The sequence below is a fragment of the Nicotiana tabacum genome, chromosome 9 (assembly GCF_000715075.1).
Source record: "Nicotiana tabacum cultivar K326 chromosome 9, ASM71507v2, whole genome shotgun sequence".
In the NCBI taxonomy this organism is placed as follows: domain Eukaryota; kingdom Viridiplantae; phylum Streptophyta; class Magnoliopsida; order Solanales; family Solanaceae; genus Nicotiana; species Nicotiana tabacum.
The window spans coordinates 122,660,997-122,685,796 of record NC_134088.1 but is presented as its reverse complement, the minus strand read 5'-3'; the positions used below and the strand labels follow the sequence as shown (position 1 = coordinate 122,685,796).

At 39.7% G+C, this 24,800-nt stretch overlaps 1 protein-coding gene across 2 annotated transcripts; it reads left to right on the top strand.

Moving 5' to 3' along the window:
- Nucleotides 1-4,488: 4,488 nt before the first annotated feature.
- LOC107784889 (OVARIAN TUMOR DOMAIN-containing deubiquitinating enzyme 5) lies at nt 4,489-13,860 on the top strand. 2 transcript variants are annotated; one of them, XM_016606081.2, is made up of 4 exons: nt 4,489-4,703; nt 7,134-7,247; nt 7,942-8,824; nt 13,584-13,860. In XM_016606081.2, exons 2-3 carry the CDS (start codon nt 7,144-7,146, stop codon nt 8,819-8,821), a joined length of 984 nt encoding a protein of 327 aa, XP_016461567.1. In that variant the 5' UTR covers nt 4,489-4,703; nt 7,134-7,143; the 3' UTR covers nt 8,822-8,824; nt 13,584-13,860. The 2 variants fall into 2 exon arrangements, with proteins under 2 accessions (XP_016461567.1, XP_016461566.1); XM_016606080.2 differs by lacking the exon at nt 13,584-13,860 and having other exon boundaries at nt 4,490-4,703; nt 7,942-9,139.
- The last annotated feature ends 10,940 nt before the right edge of the window (nt 13,861-24,800 follow it).

Genomic DNA, 24,800 nt, shown 5'->3' with positions numbered 1-24,800 from the left:
ATGACCTTTTACATACTATGATAGATAATTATTAAGGTAATTTAGTAATAATATTTTTACCATAACATGATTATTTCATTGAAAGCAAAATTGGCATATATCCTTATGAAATACATCATGTTATGCCAACGCATTATGGCCTAGCATGCCTTTATATGGGTAAGGCATTGGGTTTGAGTCCTAATGCACCATATTGATAATAATAATAATAATAATAATAATAATAATAATAATAATAATAATAATAATAATAATAATAATAATAATAATAAAATAATAATAATTTTCATGAAAAAGCATGAAGCTTGTCCCACTTGATTTGCTCCATTCTTAAAGTGAATGTGATAGCAGTGCATGATAAGTCTAAATAAAGACAAGTGGTTGACCAATGAATGCGGGCGTGCGAAAGGCCAAACTAATAATAGTTATCACTATGGTAATTATAAAAAGGGAGAAATTCTTTGAAAAGAATGTGACTTGTGATAAACATTGAGATTGCATACTCATTCCTGAAAGCGAATGTGGAAATATATATATGATAAAGATTATGCATAATAATGTACTTGTGCATAGTTGAATAAATACTACAACTCACCTCTAAGGGAGGTTTGAGACAAAGAAAGATAATGAATATTATTGTGTAGTTACATGAATATATCATTGATCGCATGCATGTGATACGCCAAAAAATATTTTGTCATGCCTTATGAAAGTTATTAAAAGCAAAATTAAAGCAAGAAATTATTTTGCTTGTAATGATTTTGAACATGACAATTATTATGATATGATTATCTTTGTGAAAGAAGCATTCATTATATGGATGGTGTGACAAAAGATCTTGTAGTACAAAAGCAGTTAAGAGTTCTGAAAGAACTAATTTGTTACTACCCGGATGAATGAAATTATTCATGACATTAATATTGTAGTAAGTATCAAAAAAAATATTTTGATTTACAAATATATTAGCCAAAGTGGTTGGCATATTGAGATTATAAATGAAAAGAAGATTGAATATCTTTATATTACTATAATCATACTAGGTAAATATGAAATGTTACCTGACTTTTCTTCTATTTATACTACACAAGTATAAGCATGATGATGCAATCACAAGCCACAAGTAAACTAGAGGTTTACTGAAATAAATATTAGTTGGCATGACCGGTTGACCATCTCGGTTCAATTATGATGCGAAAAAAATTAATTGAGAATTACATTGGCATATATTGAAAAAATATAAGATTCTTCAAGAATTCTCTTGTGCTGCTTATTCTCATGATATACCAGTTAAGGTTGGGATTAAATCCTTTGATTTCTGGAACGAATAAAAGGTGATAAATATATGGGTCCAGTCACCTTCATATGGACCGTTTACTATTATATGATTTTAATAGATGCATCTATTATATGGTCATATGTGCATTTGTTATCAACTTGTAGTTTGGCTTTTGCAAGATTGATTGCTCAAATTATTAGAGCACAGTTCCAGAATATAAATTATGATGATTTATCTTGATAATACTGGTTTAAATCCAAGTTGGTTTAGCAGAAATTGTATGCCTCCAATTATATCTAAACCATTGGTTATGAGAACAAAATTGCCAAAATAAAATTTGGTATGTGATGTATTATTTAATATATAACAGCACTTGTATGCATCTCGCCAAGATATGATAAGTTCTCCCTATCACAATCGGTTCAGGGTCAGGAACCAAATAATTTCCATCTAGAAATATGAATGTGCTATATGATTTAATTATTCCACCACAATACACAAAGATGGATCCCCAAATAAGGCTAGGGATATGTGTTGGTGATCTCAACAATAGGGGGAGAAAATGGAAAACTGAAAAAGTAATGCATGTAATGAATTATTATGAGTACATCGAGATCCTCGTAAGAGAAAATGTGAACTTGAAGTTCAAGTGATAATTCATTTGTAAAATATTACCAGGCGTATTTGCTGACCCAAAACTAAATATCATATTCAGCTGCTAATGCTCCAAATAAAATAAAGTTCATAATGAATAGAGTCCATGGCATGCATAAAGCATAATAGACTAATCGGTTCCAAAGATAAAACTCCTTGAAGAAGGAGAGGAGCAAATGTTCAAGATGGTCATAATAAGGAGGCAAGTGCTCTAGAAGAGCACCACGACATAACACTTCATAAGACCTCATGGGAGAGGCTCAGGTACCTGAAAATAATAAGATAAAGAGATCTCAATAAGTTATGTCTTTATTGGGTAATAGTAGAACCGATATAAAATGATCATCGACGATATTGTTAATATAATGTAGCGCTCAATATTATTAATATTGGCGAGGATCTTGAGCTCAAACCTGTCATGAAATTTGGACAGATAAATGATTGGCCAAATAAAAAATACGCAATGAAAATTGATTTCACCTGAAAAATATGAAGTTGGACGGATAGTCCCAACACCTGAAAGTATAAAGTCACTGGAGGTATAAATGTATTCTTGTGAGGAAAAAAAAGGTCAAGTCGATAGACATAAAGACGACTTGTGTCACAAGAAGATTTGTAAATATTCTGGCATTAATTATATAGAGACATGTTCTCTTGTGGTGGATGTCGCCATTTCAGGTTTTAATCTGGCAATACAAGAAAAATGTGATATGTGTATAATGAAAATCATTGAAGGATTTAAATTGTTCTGAAGCATATTAAGGTTTTCAAAAAATTTATTAAATAAAGCTTCAAAAATCCTTATACGGATTGAAACAATCAGGGCGCATGTGGTATAATCGCTTGAGTGAGTACCTGTTGAAAGAAGAGTACAAGAATGATTCAATTTGTCCTTGTGTCTTTATAAAAAGATTTAGATCTAAATTTGTTATAATCACCGTGTATGTTGATGATTTAAATATCATTAGAACTCCTAGGGAGCTTCCTAAAGCAGTAGAGCTTCCTAAAGTAGTAGACTATTTAAAGAAAGAATTTGAAATGAAAGATCTTGAAAAAATAAAATCTTGTCTTGGTCTACAAATTAAGTATATGAAAGATGGAATTTTTGTCCATCAATCAACATACACTAAAATAATTTTAAAGTGATTTTATATGGATAAAGTACATCCATTCCGACCTCATAAAAATAATGAAGAGCTTCTTGGTTCCGACGCACCATATCTTAGTGCAATTGGTGCACTAATGTATCTTTCTAACATTACAAGGTCTGACATAACTTTTTCAGTTAATGTCTTAACAAGATATAGCTCTGCTCCTACAAGGGGATATTGGAATGGAATCAAACACATATTGCGGTATCTAAAAGTGACTACCGATATGGGATTATTTTATGGCAATGACTGCAGTCTTGATCTTGTTGGTTATGCCGATACTGGGTATTTATATGACCCACAAAAGGTTCAATCTCAAACAGGCTATATGTTTACATATGGAGGCACTGCCATATCTTGGCGATCGACTAAGCAATCAATCGTGGCTACTTCATCTAATCATGCTGAGATAATTGCTATTCATGAAGCAAGTCGAGAATGTGTATGGTTGAGGTCTATAATACACCTTATTCGAGACAAATGTGGTTTGAAGTGTAACAAACTACCCACAATTTTGTATGAAGACAATGCAGCATGCATAGCCCAGTTGAAGAGAGGATTCATAAAAGGGGATATGACAAAACACATTTCACCAAAGTTATTTTTCACACATGATCTTCAAAAAAATGGTGATATCAATATGCAACAGATCCGTTCAAGTGATAATATGGCTGATTTGTTCACCAAATCTCTACCGACGTCAACCTTCAAGAAACTAGTGTACAAGATTGGGATACGAAGGTTCAAGGGTGTGAATTGATGCTCTCATAGGGGGAGTTAATACGCGTTGTACTCTTTTTTCCTTATAAGGATTTGTCCCACTGGGTTTTTCTTGCAAGGTTTTTAACGAGGCAACCAAAAGGCGTATTTCTAAATATGTGTACTCTTTTTCCTTCACTAAGATTTTTTTGCCATAGAGTTTTTTCCTAATAAGGTCTTAACGAGGCACATTATCTATGGACATCCAAGGGGGAGTGTTATAAGAAAAATCAAATTATGGTGGATGTCTACTCTTCCTCCATGATCTTCTCAAATGTTAATGACATATTCAATGACATATTTCTATGCTTAATGACATATTCAATGACATATTTTTCTTCACTTTTCATGCCTATATAAAGGCCTTGTAATAGATAGGAAAATATACACAATTGAAGAAGAAAATCTCTTCTTTCTCTCTATCTCCATTTCTTGTTCATGTTTTACTAAATTGCTTTTATTTCATAACAACATATCTTGTTCATGTTTTACTAAATTGCTTTTATTTTATAACAATGTAAACATTGTTGAAATATAATTCTTTTTTACTTAAGAGAATTATTTATTTTCCGGTAAAAAAAATTTTCCTACCAAATACAACTACTAAGAAGGCAAATGAAAATAAAAATAAAAATAAAGAAGGCAAATATTTTGGGAGGATAGATATTTCATCAAATCTAAGCCCTAATTGCTATTTTGGGGAAGAAAGTAACTTCAGAAGACCTATTATGGGTATTACCTCGCATGTTCCGTGGCCACTCTCAAACAAAATAGTGTACTAACATTCACAAAAGCCACTGTTCTCAGCGTATCTCTCATCGCTCAAAGGCAAAGAAGTATTGCTGCAAAATTTTCATTTTTTGGTGAGTGTTTTCTTTTCTTTCACTTTCAGAAAAATTATAGGCGATTTTCTCATAGAATAACTTTGGTATTTACATCTTTGCTTCTTCATCTTGTACTGTTGTCTAGTTAATTTTTGCTTCTTTTTTGGCAATTGGGTTTTGAGTATTTTCTGTAAACTTTTATGGGTATATACACTTTTGCTATTTCTTTGCTTTTTCATGCTCAAAAATGTTTTTTTTTAAAAACTTGGGGTCTTTATTGTGAGTTATTGAGCCTAAAGTTTTGATTTTTTCTAATTTTCTAATTTTTCTAATGAAACCAATTTCATTGTTAGTTACTTTAGTTTCATTCTGGATATTTTGGAAAGTAAGGTATCATCTGTGAAATGGGTCAGTAAGGATTCATATAGCTGAGTAAATATTATTTTATTGAATTGAGTGAAACAAATCTATGTTGCACGGACTCTCCAAAATGCTGCCGCACCTGTGTCGGATCCTCCTAATATACACTACATTTGAAGGATCCGACAAGCACATTTTCGGAGAGTCCGAGCAACATAGAAACAAATGAAACATTGTGATGTGATGAGAGAAGGTATCTCCTATCTAGGAGTGATAAGTGGAAGCTATCATTTTGGTTCTTTTTTCTTTGCCTCACTTCAGATTCTGGTTGTATTTACTTAGTATATTTGTTATTCATTTATATCAAGTCTCTTTTAAGGTAAAATGGCATCCTTAGCTTGTCTATGGAAAGTAACCACTAGCGACTAATAGAGTATGGTCAGCTTCAAGCATTTGAAATAGCCATTTTTTCATCATTTTCAAGCCTCTTTTTAGGGTAAATCCATCCTAAAGCTAGTTTATTTAATGAAATTTCGCCAGTTTGGTCCCGAATTAGTAAATACCACTTTTGAACTACCAAAACTGTCATAGTGCGTTATTAAGTCGGGGGATGCCCTATAGATGGAATTGGTATTTTGGGGGCTGGGGCAGAAAACTTACATAAACTAGAAAGCAAATGATGAATGAGGAAAGGGACAAATATGAAGGACAAAAAACTGAGATTTGATAGAAAAATGAGTAGGAATCCATTTTCAAGGAATTAAGACGTTAGGGGTGACAGAGCAGGTGGCATGTAGTTTATGGCGGAATAGATGGTTTGGTTGGTTACCACAGTGTTATTAAGTCATTGAAATTAGTTCGAAATGAGTATTTATTGCTTCATGAATGAAGTCATGAGCTTCAAAGAAGAGTACACTTCAAACTATGACGTACAATTCTAACAAGAAGCGGTCGGTTCTTCGAATCTCAACGTTGAGAAGTTGGATTATATCTGCGCTATAGATACTGGATTTAGTTATTTAATTACATCTTGATTATTATAGTACTAAATCCATATATGTTTGATACTTTTAGCTTTTTCATTAATTATGCGCTTCACTTTAAAGAAGCGTGCTTTTAATTTCTCGTTTATTCGCTTCAAACCCCATATACCTTGTGGCTTTTCTGCACTTTTAAATTATAAAAACACTAGGTCATCAGTGGATTCAAGATGATCAACGTGAGAATACTAGATTTTATGGGGTAAAGATTAAAGAAGAGTTAATTCTGAAGGAGGATATGTTTTTAACACAAGCTTTATCATGCCACTTCATACATTTGGATAAGGATTTTGAATGGGAAGTTTATAGCTATGGGAGATGTGAACATTCACTCACCCTAGGAAGAGTGGTATGTAGTAAGCAGAGAGTGTAACTACCGTGGATAATTGCAAGGAATTTCAACGTTGTGAAATTTGCCCATCTGTTAAGATTGTGTTGGAAAGAAGGAAGAAATTTTGGAATATGCTAATAACTGTTGGAAACTTATTTTCATTTATCTATTGCACCTCACCTTTGCTCAACTGTTTGAAACGTTAGTTTTTTGGTGTACTTGGTGGCAACTTGTCACAAAACTCGAAGTGTTTAGTACATGGATTTTGATCTTCGTGAGAAGATGAACAGCACTGAAAATTGAAGAATGGAAGTCTTTTTGTTATATAATTGTGCTCGAAGAGATAGTCAAACACTTAATTTTTGGCTAGCTGAAGTGTTATTACCGATCATTCCATCACCCATTTCTGGTAAATAGTAATTTTGCTGCTTCATACCCTGTATATACCCTGATGTTTCAAAATAAAAGAGAACTTGATTTATTGGATACATATCCAGGTGTAGATATTCCCTGATATCTCGATTTTCTGGTTAATTCAGCAATACCTTCAAATAGTAGTGGACAGGTTGATGGACTAATGTTATTATAGTAATAATACTACTACTGATAATAATATTAATAATTTTTTTTTGTTGTTGTTGTTGTTGTTGTTCGTGTTGTCCTTTCCTTCATTATTATTGATTACTAAGATCTTGCCGTCTATATTGGGATGCTTATTTGTTGTCCATATTGTTTCAGGGTTTTTGAAATGGAGGATACACCTAAAGTAGAAGACCTATTGCCTGAGGGGCCCGCAGAAAGTGCGTCTGAGAAGATACCAGAAACCCTTGAGGAGATGCTTTCTAGGCATAGGTACTTCATAAAGCTCTTTTGGGACTTGTTGCCTTGGTTTTTGCTCTCCTCTCTTTGTATTATTGATATTCTCTGTATAACTTTCGACATGATTATTACATTGTTCTGCTTGTAAGACCAGTCATACTCTGCTCGCATCCCATCGTATTTATCCGAAAATGTTTTCAACTTTGTCAGCAATTGCTCGTATTGCTCAAATATGAGCTTATGGGAGGATTACTAACCTTTTAAAATGCTGATCTGCAGAGAAAGAACTGAGAAGTTTTTCTAATTGCAGAAATGAAAATTACAAGCTCTCCTCCCTTCATTCTTATTTAGTTGTCATGTTTACTAACAATAGTTTATCCAAAATACTTCTCATTTTAGACAACCAAGAAAGATTTAATTAATTTTTTCACCTTCACCCTTTAATAAATGTGGTGAGAGATTAATATAGTGAAAGCAAGAACAGTAATATTAAGATCTAAGAATTAATAAGGGCCATTTAGTCAAATTATCCTTTTAATTAATGTTTTCAGGGGGCATGCAAAAGCCAAACATGACAACTTGACAAGTAAAAGAGATAGGAGGGTAATTCAGTTATTGAATGTATGAGCGTTGATTGTGAAGCACTTGCTTAATTTATCACTTCAAAGTAATTATTTGGGAGCTTAAGTTTTTGTTGACACATATCACATCATATCGTTGTATGCAGGAAAGAAATCTCTCAGCTACAGGACAAAGAAATTGCGATGAAAAAGGCAGCGGCTAAAGGCAGCAAAGCTGAACAGAAAGCTAAGAAGAAACAAGTGGATGAAGAAGTAGCTAAACTTTCCGCGAATCTCAAAGAAAGGCATGCTGGGGAGCTTTCTTCTTTGGGCTACAGTGGTGGTAGTAATAATGGGAAGGAAAAAGGGAATCTTGACACGTTGGTGAAGGCTATTGCTGGGGTTTCCGTCGGTGGAACTGACCATTCAAAACCCAGCAAGAGTGTCAAGAGGCGTGAGAAAAGAGCTCAACAAGAAGCAGCCCGAGAGCAGAGAATACAAGAAGAGCAGAGCAATATCGTAAGTGATCGAGTTATTGAGAATGAAAAGTTAGAAAGTAAACTTGAGCCCCTTGGATTGACAGTTAACGAAATAAAGCCTGATGGACACTGTCTCTACCGAGCTGTTGAGAATCAGTTAGCCGTCCACTCTGGTGGTTCATCTCCTTATACATATCTTGAACTGCGACTGATGGTTGCAGCTTACATGAGGAAACATGCAACCGATTTTCTCCCTTTTTTCCTCTCTGAGAACGCGGAAGGAGGAGGAGAATCAGATGATTCTCTTGTGGAAAGATTCGAGAACTACTGTAGAGAAGTGGAGTCAACCGCTGCATGGGGAGGACAACTTGAGCTTGGTGCTCTAACTCACATCTTAAAGAAACATATAATGATATTCTCTGGTTCATTTCCTGATGTGGAGATGGGAAAGGACTACAAATCTGACAACAGCTCTGGCTCTTCGACTTCCAGTATAATGCTATCGTACCACATGCATGCTTTTGGGCTTGGAGAGCACTATAACTCCGTTGTTCCCAGTTCAGCCTAACAGGTTTGATTTCTATTATGTGCAACAAAGTGTTTACATCGACATGATAATAGCTCAACTGATGTCATGGTTTACAACAAACCTATCTACAGTTGATATACTTTTTTCTCAAAGCCCTCCGTTTTGGTTCAAGACTGATGGTGGCTGTTTATGCTAAGCGACAGTTTCTTTTATGTCATTTTGAGTCGAATGCGTTTTGTCATTCACAATGCTATTGGAGGACTAAAATCCTAACTTATGGGTTTGGTTTTCTGTTTTGTGATTTTACTCATACTTCCTTTTGTATTCCAAATTTAGAGCTTCTTTGGTTTGTTGTCAGTACGCGCATGCATTGTAATTTTTTCTTGTTTTTCTTTCTTTTTGGCGGGCTGTTATCATGCTACTCGAGTCATCCTCAAAATCAACCTCTTCAATTCGTAACCGATCCACAAGTATGCCTCAGTCCAAAACTAATTTGACACATGACCAGGTTGCAGCCGCACTTGCTAGACTGCTATTCTCATATCTCATCCTACATATACATGATGTGATAGAATACCAGGAAATATCTACGGGTTCTTTAAAATTTGTGGAGTTGTGGTATTTGTATTTTCTCACATCGTAGACCAGAGAGTCCATCTGAAGCAACCTCTCTATCTCACACAATGTAGGGTTAAGGTTTGCTTACGCTCTACCTTCCTCAGACCTTACATGTGGGACCACACTAGGTATGTTGTTCGCATCTTAGACCGCTTTAAAAAAAGAGAGAAGTTTGCCAATATGATCAGAATATCGCTTATTGTTAGGGGTTATTTGGTTGGGAAACAAGTTATTACATGATTAATTATCTCGGGATTAGTTATCCCGTCCTCCCATGGTGATAAAAAGACACTACATTCCTGGAATTAGTTATACCGTGATTTTATCTCAACCTAAAGCGGGATAAATTTATCTCAAATTTAATTCAGAGATTAATTATTCCTTGAGCCCTTATAGATCAACTTGTACCTTTTAAATCATGAACTGGGTGACACTTCAATCCAGTAATAAAAAATGGGTGGCTGCTATCTTAATAATTCGAATACACATTAATCGAAACTCTACATTAGATTAAAAACTTATTAGTTTGGCTTCTTTTTTTCCCATTAAACACTTACAAATAACATAATTCAAGTGTAGTAATCTTCTTTCTCATTTGTATATATACTCTAAAGTCTTAAAGATGGAGAGAGTTAAATATATTTACATAATATTGTGGGAGAGAATGTGGTTTGCACCCTTATGTCAATATTGAACTTTCTCGCTCTAAAGTTAAATTGAAAAGGAGGAAGCATAAGTAATAAGAGCGTTAAAAACATGCATTTTACGGACAATTGTAATTAAGGACGATCCCTCGTGTTAAATTAAACATATATTGCATGTTTTAATTTTACATGAGCATTAATTAAGAGCTACTTTCTTCTTAATTTGTTGTCATGATATCATAGAACGAGAAGCCATGTAAAATACATATTATATTGGTATAATAATAGTAAATGTAACAAAATATTATTGTCATATGTTTATATTAAATGATCGCATGAGAAAGTGACACGTGGAGTCGAACACAGAAGATAGTTGAATCCGAGGGCAACGATCTCATCTGTTACCAGAGAGAATGATACTTATAAAGATGAAGTAAATGCCTGCCACCCGGTAGCATTTAATGAGGAATATTCTACAGTATTAAGTATACATATCGTTACAAGGGATATAGCATTCACTGCATGTCGTTACACATTCTTTAATGACCCTCATAATTGACATTAAAGAGAAGCTTGACCCTGTTCCCTAGGTGCAACTGTGGTATGTTGATTTGCCATTTCCCCCTCGTTATAGTTGATACATTAGCATCATGTTTGATTAAAGAAGCTATTGTTTGAATTCATTAAAAGGAAGGCATTTGGTTTTTCTCCTCCTCTCTCAATGTCTCCCTCTTTTGTGTGTTTTTGTATGGTTGTCCGTTCTTTTTTTGTATTTGGGGAGACAGGGGTTTAGTAAGTGAGGGAGGTGAACGGGGACAAAGAGTGGGGGACATGTGTGGGGGACAAGGAGTGGGAGACATGAGTGGGAAAGTGGAGCGAGGTAAGTGGGAAGTTAGGTATTGGGAAGAGTGGAAAAAAATTCAAGCACAATCAAAAATTAGGTGCTCACAACAACTATAAATAGTGAGCTCTATTTTCATTAGAAAGGAGGATGAATTTTTTGGCAAATACACGCTACACTCTATTCAAAGCTCAATATAATTTTTATCTTCTTGTTTATTAATACCGTTGCTATTGTCCCCGGAAGCCCTGCTCCCCGAATTACCATTTCTGCTATTTTATCTCCATCTCAAGGCCAAGTATTATATTTTTGTCTAATTCATTTGTTATTTCAGGATCAAATTAATTCTTTTGTTGTAACGACCCGACCGATCGTTTTGAGAGTAATAGCCCTGATCCCCTATTTACTGCTTTCCCCGTATCTGTTTCAACTTATGTGACTTGCCAGGAGGTTTTGTTTTGGTTTTTGGGGTGTTTTGGGACATTTAGTCCCTAAACGGAAGCTTAAGCCTTAGGATTTTGACCGTACTCGGAACTGTGTGAAGACGACTCCGGAATGGAGTTCCATCGGTTCCGTTAGCTCCGTTGGGTGATTTTGGACTTAGGGGCGTGTCCGGATTGTGTTTTGGAGATGTGCAACTCATTTAGGCTTGAAATGACGAAAGTCGAATTTTTGGAGATTTTGACCGGTAGTGAACTCTTTGATATCGGGGTCGGATTCTAATTCCGCAAGTTGGAGTAGGTCCGTAATGTCGAATATAACTTGTGTGCAAAATTTGAGGTCAATCGGACGCGATTTGATAGGTTTAGGCAACGTTTGTGGAAGTTCGAAACTTTGAAGTTTATTAAGTTTGAATTTGAGGGTGATTCATGTTTTAGCGTTGTTTGATGTGATTTGAGGGATCTACTAAGTCCGTATGGTGATTTAGAACTAGTGGGTATGCTTGATTGAGGTCACGGGGGCCTCGGGTTGATTTCGGATGGTTAACAGATCAAATTTGGTTTTGGAAGAATAGCTGAAGCTGTTGCACCTGGTGTAATCGCACTTGCGCAACATTGACCGCAGGTGCGAGCCCGCAGAAGCGAGCCAATGGACGCAGGTGCGGTTTGGAAGGAAGAGGCCAGAGGTCGCCGTTGCGGAGGTATAACCGCATCTGTGCATCCGCAGATGCGGAAGATGGAGCGCAGAAGCGGAAGGGGCCAGGGCGTGAGGGATCGCAGAAGCGAAAGAATTTCTGCAGGAGGGGGCGTAGCAGGTGCAACTATGGGCCGCATGTGCGAAATTTCTAGACAGAACACTTAAATGCAAGGGTTCGCGATTTTTGCTCATTTTTAACATTTTGAGCTCGGGTTTGGCGATTTCTTGAGAGCAGTTTTTAGGGATTTCTTGAGGTAAGTCCCTTGTGCTTATTTTTTATCAATAATCTTGCTTCCCCATTTATTTTTCCACCTAGTTAGTGTGTATTGAAGGTGAAATATGGGAGTTGAGACTAGAGATTTGGAGAGTTTGATTTGAGGATTTGAAGGACCATTTGGTGTCGGATTTTAGTAAATTTGATATGGTTAGACTCGTGAGTGAATGAGTGTTCATATTTTATGACTTTTACCCGATTCCGAGACGTGGGCTCGAGTCGACTTTTTAGGGCGAATTTCGAAATTTTTGTTAAAGTATTGATTTCATTAATTAGATGAGCATATTATAGTTGTATATATGATATGCAATTGTGTTTGGCTAGATTTGGGCCATTCAGAGTCGGATAATCGAGGAAAGGGCATTCTTACGGATTGATTGAGTTTGGTTCGAGGTAAGTGACTTGCCTAACCTTGTGTGGGGGAAACCCCCTTAGGATTTGGTATTGTTATGATATGTGAGCGCCGTGTACGCGAGGTGACGAGTGCGTACACGGGCTATTTGTGGAAAAACCTTATTTTAATTAAGTAATAGCATGTTTTTCATCTTATCTGAGTATACTAGCATGTGTAGTTATCCTGTTAGCCTAGAATAACATGTCTACATGTCCTAATTGCCTATTTGAACTCTTTGCAGCATGTTTAGTAAGACCTGTTACTTTCTTGACTTGTACTTGGCCTAAATTGTAGGTTTTCTTGTTGTAACTGTTATATTCATTTGCTTGAGTTGCGTATTTATTTTGGGACTACGGGACGGTATCCCGGGAGATTCTCCTGTACTGCATATTTACTTTGGGACTACGAGGCGTTTACTCGGGAGATCCCCATGCATTGCATATTTACTTTGAGACTACGAGGCGGTTCCTCGGGAGTTCTCCCTGCACATTTACTTTTGAGACTATGAGGCGGTTCCTCGGGAGTTCTCCCTACACATTTACTTTTGAGACTACGAGGCGGTTCCTCGGGAGTTCGCCCTGCATATTTACTTTTGAGACTACGAGGCGGTACCTCGGGAGTTCTCCCTGTATATTTACTTTTGGGACTATGAGACGGTATCTCGGGAGCGCCCCTGTTGTTATATCATTGTGCGGTGTTGTTATTGCTTTATGAATACTTGTTGTTGTCTTCTCCGTTTTTACTTCATGTTTATCATAACATCTGTCTTATTATTATATACCAGTAGAGCCCAGACCTGACCTCGTCACTACTTTACCGAGGTTAGGCTTGACACTTACTGGGTACCGTTGTGGTGTACTCATACTACTCTTCTGCATATGTTTTGTGTGCAGATCCAGGTACTTCTTATCAGCCCCGCTACTAGCTGAGAGTGCTTGTTGCTGTACAGAGACTTCAAGGTATATCTACCGCATCCGCAGACCTCGGAGTCCCCTTCTATTCCCCCTATGTCATTTACCTTCTTTACTTCTTTTATTAGACTCTGGTGTATAGAGATACTAGTTTCCTCCTGTAGCTTGTGACTTATGATGTTCCGGGTTTTGGGAATACTATGTATTATTAGAGTGTTGGTTATTGTAAATGCCAACCAGCATTGTTATCAGTTATTTAGTTATCTGTTACAGTTAGATGTTAAGTTTTGTTTCCCTTTTTGTTATTTTCGCATTTTTATTAGGCTTACCTAGTTGTAGAGATTAGGTGTCGTCACGACATCTTACAGAGGGAGAATTGGATCGTGGCAAGTTGGTATCAGAGCTCTAAGTTCATAGATGTCGTGAGTCATAAGCAAGTTTAGTAGAGTCTCGCAGATTGGTATAGAGACGTCTGTATTTATCTTCGGGAGGCTATATAACTGTTAGGAAAAATTACACTTCGTTGATTCCTTGTCGTGCGAAATTGTTGACTTCGAAATTCTAAACTTTTGTATTCTATTCTCTCACATATGGTGAGGACACATACAAACGGATTTGATGACTAGACACACACGCCCCCTGCTAGAGCCGCGAGAGGCCGGGGTCGAGGTAGAGGCCGAGGACGTCCACACGATGCAACCAGAGCACCCGCACGAGCTGCTACAGAGGAGCCCCTATTAGCTCCGGCTGGAGGGCAGACACCTGAGATACCTGTTGCCGCACCAGCCCTCCAGGAGACTCTAGCCCAGTTTCTGAGCATGTTCGGCACCTTAGCTCAGGATGGATTGATTCTACTTACTCCTGCCACATCTCAGGCCGGGGGAAGAGCACAGACTCCCGTCGCCGGTACTCCAGAGCAACGGGTTCAGGTCGACCAGGTTCCAGATATTATACCGATGCAGCTGGTAGCTCCGGTTCAGCACGAGACTAGGACAACCGCTTCTGAGGTGGAGCAACTCAGACTTGAGAGGTACAAGAAGTACCACCCACCTACCTTTAGAGGATTGGCTACAGATGATGCTCAAGGTTTTCTGGAGGAGTGTCATCGTATTCTCCGTACTATGGGCGTAGCGGAGACAAGTGGGGTTTCTTTTACCACCTTCCAGCTTAGAGGAGCAGCCTATCAGTAGTGGTGTGCTTATGAGTTGGAAAGTCCGGCTAAGGTAGCTTCACTTACATGGACTTAGTTCTCGGATATGTTTTTGAGAGAGTATGTCCCTCAGAGCCTCATGGACTCATGACGCGCGGAGTTTGAGCAATTACGCCAGATATTATGCTCTTCCTGTTCGTACAGAGGCAGTTGCTTCTGACTCTGTCATTACATATATTATTCCGGTTTGTCATAGAGACGCGTCAGTCTTATTTGATCCAGGCTTTACATATTCCTATGTGTCCTCTTATTTTGCCCCGTATTTGGGCGTATGTCGGGATTCCTTGAGTTCCCTTGTTTATGTGTCTATTCCTGTGGGAGATTCTCTTGTTGTGGACCGCGTGTATTGGTCGTGTTTGATTGCTCTTAGTGGTTTTCAGACCAGAGCCGATTTGTTATTGCTCAGCATGGTAGACTTTGATATTATTTTGGGCATGGACTGGTTGTCGCCCCATTATGCTATTCTTGATTGTCATGCCAAAACCGTGACGCTGTCTATGCCAGGATTAACGCGATTAGAGTGGAGAGATACCTTAGAGTATACTCCCAGCAGAGTTATTTCATTTCTTAAAGCTCAACGAATGGTTAAGAAGGGGTGTGAAGCGTATCTAGCTTATGTGAGAGATGTCAGTATTGATACCCATACAGTTGAGTCAGTCCCAGTAGTGAGGGATTTTTCAGATGTATTTCCAGCTGATCTTCCGGGCATACCGTCCGACAGGGATATTGATTTTGGCATTGATTTGTTGCCGGATACTCAACCCATCTCTATTCCTCCATATCGTATGGCTCCTCCTGAATTTAAGGAGCAGTTACAAGAGTTGCTTGATAAGGGCTTCACTCGGCCTAGTGTGTCGCCTTGGGGTGCTCCTGTCTTATTTGTGAAGAAGAAGAAGGATCATTCTATGCGGATGTGTATTGAATACCGCCAGTTGAACAAAGTCACAGTGAAGAACAGGTATCCATTGCCTCGTATTGATGACTTATTTGATCAGTTACAGGGTGCCAGAGTGTTTTCCAAGATTGACTTGCATTCAGGCTATCATCAGTTGAAGATTCGGGAGCCAGATATCCCGAAGACTACTTTCAGGACTCGGTATGGTCACTATGAGTTTCTTGTGATTTCATTTGCGCTGACCAATGCCCCAGCAGCATTTATGCACTTGATGCACATTGTGTTCCAGCCCTATCTTGACTCATTCGTCACTGTGTTTATTGACGACATTCTGGTATATTCCCGGACTCGGGAGGATCATGAGCATCACCTGATGAATGTGCTTCAGACCCTGAGAGAAAAGAAGTTATATGCAAAATTCTCAAAGTGTAAGTTTTAGCTAGACTCAGTGGCATTCTTGGGTCATGTAGTATCGAGTGATGGGATCCAGGTGTATCCGAAGAAGATTGAAGCAGTGCAGAGTTGGCCTAGACCATCCTTAGCTACGGAGATCCGGAGTTTTCTTGGTTTGGCGGGGTATTACTGCCGATTTGTAGAGGGTTTCTCATCTATTGCAATACCTATGACCAGGCTGACCCAGAAGGGTGCTCCGTTCAGGTGGACAGAGGAGTGTGAGGAGAACTTTCAAAAGCTCAAGACAACTTTGACTACAACCCTAGTACTGATATTGCCTTCAAGTTCAGGGTCTTATACAGTATATTGTGATGCGTCGCAGATTGGTCTCATTGCGGTGTTGATGCAGGACAGTAGGGTGATTGCCTACGCGTCCAGACAACTGAAGGTACATGAAAAGAACTATCATGTCCACGACCTTGAGTTAGTAGTTATTGTTCATGCCTTGAAGATTTGGCGACACTATTTATACGGTGTTCCTTGTGAGATCTACACCGATCACTGGAGTTTGCAGCATCTGTTCAAGCAGAAGGATCTTAATTTGCGTCAGAGGAGGTGGTTAGAGCTGCTTAAGGATTATGATATCACCATTTTGTATCATCCCGGGAAGGCCAATGTGGTGGCCGATGCTTTGAGTCGTCGGTCAGAGAGTTTGGGGAGTTTGGCATATCTGCTAGGAGCAGAGAGGCCATTGGCATTGGATGTTCAGGCCTTAGCCAGCCAATTTGTGAGATTGGATAGTTCTGAGCCGAGTCGAGTATTGGCTTGTGTGGTCTCTCGGTATTCTCTTTATGATCGTATCAGGGAGCGTCAGTATGATGACCCTCATCTACTTGTCCTTAAGGACACGGTTCAGCACGGTGATGCTAAAGAGGTCACTATTGGGGATAATGGTGCATTGAGGATGCAAGGCAGGTTATGTGTGCCCAATATAGATGGTTTGCGAGAGTTGATTCTTCAGGAGGCTCACAGTTCGCGGTACTCCATTCATCCGGGTGCCGCAAAGATGTATCAGGACTTGAGGCAACATTACTGGTGGAGGAGGATGAAGAAAGACATAGTGGAGTATGTGGCTCGCTGTCTAAATTGCCATAAGGTTAAGTATGAGCATCAACGGCCAGGTGGATTGCTTCAGAAGATAGAGATTCTGGAGTGGAAATGGGAGCGGATCACTATGGATTTCGTTGTTGTGCTCCCACGGACTCAGCATAAGTTTGACGCAGTTTGGGTGATAGTGGATAGGCTACCCAAGTCAGCTCATTTCATTCCTGTGATGACTACCTGTTCTTCCGAGCAGTTGGCTCGAATTTATATCCACGAGATTGTAAGGCTTCATGGAGTACCGGTATCCATCATCTCTGACTGGGGTACGCAGTTTACATCACTGTTCTGGAGGGCTGTGCAACAGGAGTTGGGTACTCGGGCTGAGCTGAGCACAACATTTTACCCTCAGACGGACGGACAATCCGAGCGCACTATTCAGATACTAGAGGATATGCTCCGCTCTTGCGTGATAGATTTTGGGGGTGCTTGAGATTAGTACTTGCCACTTGCGGAGTTTGCCTACAACAACAGTTATCAGCCAAGCATTCAGATGGCACCGTATGAGGCTCTGTATGGTAGGCGTTGTCGGCCTCCAGTGGGTTGGTTTGAGCCGAGTGAGGCTAGATTATTGGGTACAGAGTTGGTTCAGGATGCCCTGGATAAGGTGAAGGTAATTTAGGATCGACTTTGCACAACCCAGTCCAGACAGAAGAGTTATGCGGATCGGAAGGTTCACGACATTGCATTCATGAGCGGGTCTTGCTCCAAGTTTCGCCTATGAAGGGCGTCATGAGGTTCGGGAAGAAGGGAAAGCTGAGTCCAAGGTCCATTGGTCCATTTGAGGTGTTACGGCGAATTGGGGAGGTTGACTTACCTCTTAGTCTAGCAGGAGTTTATCCGGTGTTCCATGTTTCTATGCTTCGGAAGTATCACGGTGACCCGGCTCATGTGTTGGATTTCGGCTTAGTCTAGTTGAGCAAAGATCTATCTTATATTGAGGAGCCAGTGGCTATTTTGGACAGGCAGGTTCGAAAGCTGAGGTCAAAGAACATTGCTTCCGTGAAGGTTCAGTGGAGGGGTCAGCCGGTCGAGGAGGCGACTTGGGAGACGGAGCATGATATGCGCAACCGTTATCCTCATCTTTTTACCACTTCAGGTATGTCTTTATGCTCATTCGAGGACGGACGATTGTTTTAAGAGGGGAAGGATGTTACGACCCGGGCGGTCGTTTTGAGAGTAATAACCCCGACCCCCTATTTACTGCTTTTCCCGTATCTGTTTCAGCTTATGTGACTTGTCGGGAGGTTTTGTTTTAGTTTTTAGGGTGTTTTGGGACACTTAGTCCCTAAACAGAAGCTTAAGCCTTAGGATTTTGACCGTAGTCGGAACTGTGTGAAGACGACTCCAGAATAGAGTTCCGTCATTTCCTTTAGCTCCATTGGGTGATTTTGGACTTCGGGGCGCGTCTAGATTGTGTTTTGGAGATCCGTAACTCATTTAGGCTTGAAATAGCAAAAGTCGAATTTTTGGAGATTTTGACCAGTAGTGAACTTTTTGATATCAGGGTCGGATTCCGATTCCGGAAGTTGGACTAGGTCTGTAATATCGAATATGACTTGTGTGCAAAATTTGAGGTCAACTGGACGTGGTTTGATAGGTTTAGGCATTGGTTGTGGAAGTTCGAAACTTTGAAGTTCATTAAGTTTGAATTGGAGGGTGATTCGTGTTTTTAGCGTTGTTTGATGTGATTTGAGGGCTAGACTAAGTCCATATGGTGATTTAGGACTAGTGGGTATGTTTGGTTGAGGTCTCGGGGGCCTCGGGTTGATTTCAGATGGTTATCGAATCAAATTTGGTTTTGGAAGAATAATTGAAGTTGTTGCACCTGGTGTAATCGCACCTGCACAACATTGACCGCAGGTGCGAGCCAATGGACGCATGTGCGGCTTGGAAGGAAGAGGCCACAGGTCTCAGGTGCAGAGGTATAACCGTATCTGCGCATCCGCAGATGCGGAAGAGGCCAGGGCGTGAGGGATCGCAGAAGCGGAAGCATTTCCGCAAGAGTGGGCGTCGCAGGTGCGACTATTGGAGAGTTTGGAAGTTGAGACTAGGGATTTGGAGAGTTTGATTCAAGGATTTGAAGGATCATTTGGTGTCGGATTTTAGTAAATTTGATATGGTTAGACTCGTGAGTGAATGTGTGTTCATATTTTGTGACTTTTACCCAATTTCGAGATATGGGCCCGGGTCGACTTTTTAGGGTGAAATTCAGAATTTTTGTTAAAGTATTTATTTCATTAATTAGATGAGCCTATTGTAGTTGTATTTATGATATGCAATTGTGTTTGGCTAGATTTGGGCCATTCTGAGTCGGATAATCGAGGAAAGGGCATTCATACGGATTGCTTGAGCTTGGTTCGAGGTAAGTGGCTTGCCTAACCTTGTGTGGGGGGAAATCCCCTTAGGATTTGGAGTTATGATATGTGAGTCCTGTGTACGCGAGGTGACGAATGCGTACACGGGCTATTTGTGGAAAAAACCTGATTTTTATTGAGTAATAGCCTGTTTTTCATCTTATCTGAGTATACTAGCATGTGTAGTTATCCTGTTAGCCTAGAATAGCATGTCTACGTGTCCTAATTGCCTATTTGAACTCTTTGCAGCATGTTTAGTAAGTCATGTTACTTTCTTGACTTGTAACGACGCATTGGTAATCTTTTTAAATGTATTAGATTTTAAAATCAAACAAGTTCTGGTGGATCCAGGGAATTCGGCCAATATTATACAATGGAGGGTATTTGAGCAAGCCAAGCTCACCAGAAACATCATTCCGGCCACAAGACTCCTCACCGGGTTTAATCTAGCAAGCCTGACAACCCGAGGAGAGATCTTGCTGCCCACGAATGTTGAATGGGTGATGAAGACGACCCTTTTCCATGTGCTGGATGGTGATATGGGCTACAATATTATCCTGGGAAGACTATGGTTTCACGAGATGAAGTTCGTGCCATCGACATATCACCAATTGCTGAAATTCCCAACTCCTAAGAGAATTAAACAAATAAGAGGTGACCAACCGGCGGCAAGGGAGATGAATGCAATTTTGGTCTCCAGTAGCAAAGGGAAAGAGCATGCGACATAGCAATTATAGGAAATGGTGCTTGCTCCCAAGTCAACTGAAGTCAACCAGATGGAAAAGGCATCAGAATCTTATCAGGTGCCAAGGTATTTCCAGGTACCAGAAGAGTCGGATGCAACAAAATTCACAACGGAACAACTTGAGCAAGTCGCATTATTCAAAAAATTCTTGGAGTGGAATTTCACTTGGGGACAGGACTGTATCGCTAACTAAGGTATGGATTTATTGAATTTCTTAAATTTAACGTCGATTGTTTTGCGTGATCGCATGCGGATATGATAGGTATCCCGACGGAAGTGGCCGTACACAAGCTGAGCTTGGATCCCAACACTCCTCCGGTAAGACAGAAAAAAGTCCTATTGTTGAGGCCAGAAACAAATTCATCAAAGAATAAGCAACTCGCCTACTTGATATCGGTTCAATACGATAGGTAAAGTATCCAGACTGGTTAGCTAACGTAGTAGTAGCTCCAAAGAAGAACAATAAATTTCGCATGTGCGTAGACTATAAGGACTTTAATAAGGCGTTCCCAAAGGACTCGTTCCCATTGCCGAACATTGATCAGATGATTGATGCACCGGTCGGGCATGAGTTAATGAGTTTCCTTGATTCTTTCTCCGGGTACAACCAAATTAAAATGAACCCGGAGGATTAGGAAAAAAAACTTCGTTCATAACGAATTTCAGCACATATTGCTATAATGTGATGCCCTTCAGCCTAAAGAACGCCGGAGTCACTTATCAGCGGCTCATAAACAAAATGTTTGAAAAACAAATAGGAAAAATCATGGAAGTTTATATAGATGATATGCTTGTTAAGTCTTTGAACGCAGGTGATCATCTCAAACATTTACAAGAACTTTTGACATCCTAAGGAAGCATAACATGAAGCTTCACCCCGAGAAGTGTGTGTTCGGGGTCAGCTCCGGCAAGTTCTTGGGATTCCTGGTGTCACAGAGGGGGATTGAGGTTAACCCCGATAAAATCAAAGCCATTGAGGACATCTCAGACCAGTTATCAAGCGTAAAAGAGGTTCAAAGGCTCACGAGGAGATTGGCCGCGTTGAGTAGATTCATTTTCCGGTCTTCAGAGAAATGCCATCATTTCTTCTCGTTACTAAAAAAGAACAACTTCGAATGGACCCCGGCATGTCAGCGGGCTTTGAGGGATCTGAAAAGGTACTTGTCAAGTCCTCCGCTATTATTGAAGCCTGAGGAAGGCGAAAAACTTTTAATCTACCTAGCAGTCTCAGAGGTAGCAGTAAGCGTCGTTTTAGTCCGTGAGGACAAAGGTACGCAATCTCCTATTTATTACGTTCGTAGAATTTGAACGGGAGTAGAAACTCGCTACCCACATTTGGAGAAGTTGGCCTTAGCCGTCGTAGTCGCCGCTCGGAAGCTAAGGCCTTATTTTCAATGTCACATGATAGTTGTGGTGACCACTTTTACCCTGCGGAATATGCTTCATAAACCCGAGCTTTCGGGTAGGCTGGACAAATGGGCCGTCAAAATGAGTGAATTTGACATAGAATATAAACCTAGGACTGCGATTAAGTCACAAGTTTTGGCCAACTTTGTGGCCGATTTTAGTTCGGGATTTGGCTACCAAAGAAGCAGTGATGGCGTCAGAATCGACATTAGGACGTTAGACCCTACTATGGACTGAGCTTCCAACGTAAAAGAGTCCGGGCTCGGCATAGTATTAACCACTCCTTCGGGAGAAACCCTAAGGTAGGCCATAAGAACGGTTTATCTGACTAACAATGCAGCGGAGTATGAAGCTTTGATTGCAGGGCTAGAATTGGCCCGGGGACTAGATTTCGAGGTCATAGAAATCAAATGCGACTCCCAACTGGTGGTAAATCAGGTCTACGGGATCTTCAAAGCCAAAGAGGAACGCATGCAACAATACATATGGAAGGTTTAGGATCTTCTTTCTTGGCTTCGGGAGTGGTCAATTACGCATATCCCAAGGGAAGAAAATGCAGAAGTAGACGCATTAGCTAACCTTGGCTCGCCAACGAAAATGAAGGGATCGAACTCTGGTACGATTGTACAACTTATGCACTTGGTTCTGGACGCAGATAGCTACTATGAGGTAAACACGACTAATTTGGTATGGGACTAGATGAATGAGATCATTGATTACCTCAAGCACGGAAAGTTTCCTGAAGATCCCAAGGCATCCCGGACGCTGCGCGCTGAAGCAACGCAGTATAGTTTCAAAGGAGGCCAATTGTATAGGAAATCTTTCCAAGTCCCATTGGCCCTATGTGTGGGAACCCCCTAAGATAATTATGTTATGTGAGAAGTCCACAAAGGGATCTGTGGAAATCATTCTGGCGCGGATTCCTTAGTACTAAAATTGGTAAGGGTGGGATATTATTGGCCCCGAATGGAACAAGATGCCAAAGCTTTTGTTAAAAAATGCGATAAGTGTCAACGCTACGCACCGTTGGTACATCAACCAGCAGAACCATTGCACTCAGTTTTGTCTCCATGGTAGTTTATGAAGTGGGGAATGGATATCGTCGGACCGCTGCGGTTGGCCCGTGGTAAGGTAAGGTTTCTTTTGATTTTAACTGAATATTTTTCTAAGTGGCTTGAAGCAGGTCCTTATCAGAAGATCGGTGAACATGAAGTGGTGGATTTCTTATGGGAGAACATAATTTGCAGATTTGGGATACCAAAAGAGATAGTCTGCGACAACGTGCCACAATTTATAGGCGCAAAGGTTACGAAGTTCCTTGAAGACTTGAAAATCAAAAGGATCACATCTTCACCCTATAATTCGAGCGCAGATGGTTAAGTGGAATCAACGAACAAAGTGATTATGCAAAATCTCAAAAAGAGATTGGAAGCGGCTAAAGGCAAATGACCCAAGGAGCTGCCCGGTGTATTATGGGCGTACCGAACAACGGCCAAATCGAGCACGGGAGAGACTCCTTTCTCCCTTGTATATGGAGCAAAAGCCCTGATCCCGGTGAAAGTAGGGGAGCCTACCTTAAGATACTTCCAGATAAATAAAGAAGCAAACAATGAAGCAATATTGGTCAATTTGGAACTGCTTGATGAATGCAGGGACTTGGCGCATATAAGGATGGCAGCTCAAAAGCAGAAAATAGAAAGATATTGCAATCAAAGAGCCAACCTCCGTTATTTCAAAGTGGGAGACTTGGTTTTAAGGAAAGTAACTCAAAACGCCCAGGAACTCAATACAGGGAAGCTATATCCAACATGGGAAGGCCCCTACCGTGTTTAGCTATCACCGGGAAAGGATCATACGAGTTGGAGAAAAGTTGCCAAGCAACTAAACATGGCACACCTCAAGAGATATGGTTGCTGATGAACTTCACCTGTACTGAAAGTATGTGCTACACTCTTTTTCCCTTCGTCCAGTTTTTGTCCCAATTGGGTTTCTCTGGCAAGGTTTTTAACGAGGGAGAAACGGAAAGCATACTACTAAGGAAGTTTCAACAACAACAATAAGACCTTTTAATGATAAGTCACACAAGCGAAGAACCACTCCGGAGCGGTTAGATAATCTTTTGCTCGATAGAAAAGTTCCTACCAGGAAGTTAAGTTTGCTATCGAACAAATATTATCCGACCGTTCACAAGTGTAAGCCACTAGGGGATTGTTAGATAATCTTTGAATTGATAGCATAAATTCCTAAGGGGAAGTGAAATTTGTTATCGAATTGAAGATTATCTAGCAATTCATTAGTGGAATTCTCGAAGGTGTAAAACTTCCAGTGTTCAAACGCATTCTTCGCATTCGAACACTGGGGGGATGATATGAGGTTATAGCAACAATGACTGTTGCCTCGAGCGGAATACGAAACCCGGAAACATAGTTATGTCATCAGGACCGGGGACTGCGTGACCAGCCCCATAGAAACAAGTTGTACAAGTTAGCCACAAAAAAATGGCAACTTCCTTTTAGCACAATGAATGCTTATGTACTTTTGAAAATGGAAGGAATAAAGTAAAGTTCTTTTATTTCTATCTTGTTTCTTGTCTGAACGATAAATTGATTTTGTCATTTGAATGTTAAACAAGTACTTCAAATTCTAGTGCTGTAATGAACAGGAGACGTCTTCTTCAATAGCACCATAAACATAAGAGGGCCCTCTCTTATGAAAACCCTCATGATAAAGGGTTGATTTCGGAAGAACTTGTGCCCGAAATCCAAACGCTTTCGGGAAAAATACACCCAAAGCCTTGCATGATCAGACGCAAACAGTAAAACTTGCAAAACACTTAAACAAAAAAGGACGCAAACATTAAACTTGCATAAATGTGTAAACGAAAGTACGCAGAAAGGAAAACTCATGCAATACTTGAGGAAAAATGTTTTTATTTACAATGAATTTTCCAAACGGAACAAGTACAAAAGTTGGAAAAAGAAATCGAAAGCTAAGTTGTTGTAACTCCGGAACCCGGAGGAAGAGAAGCATC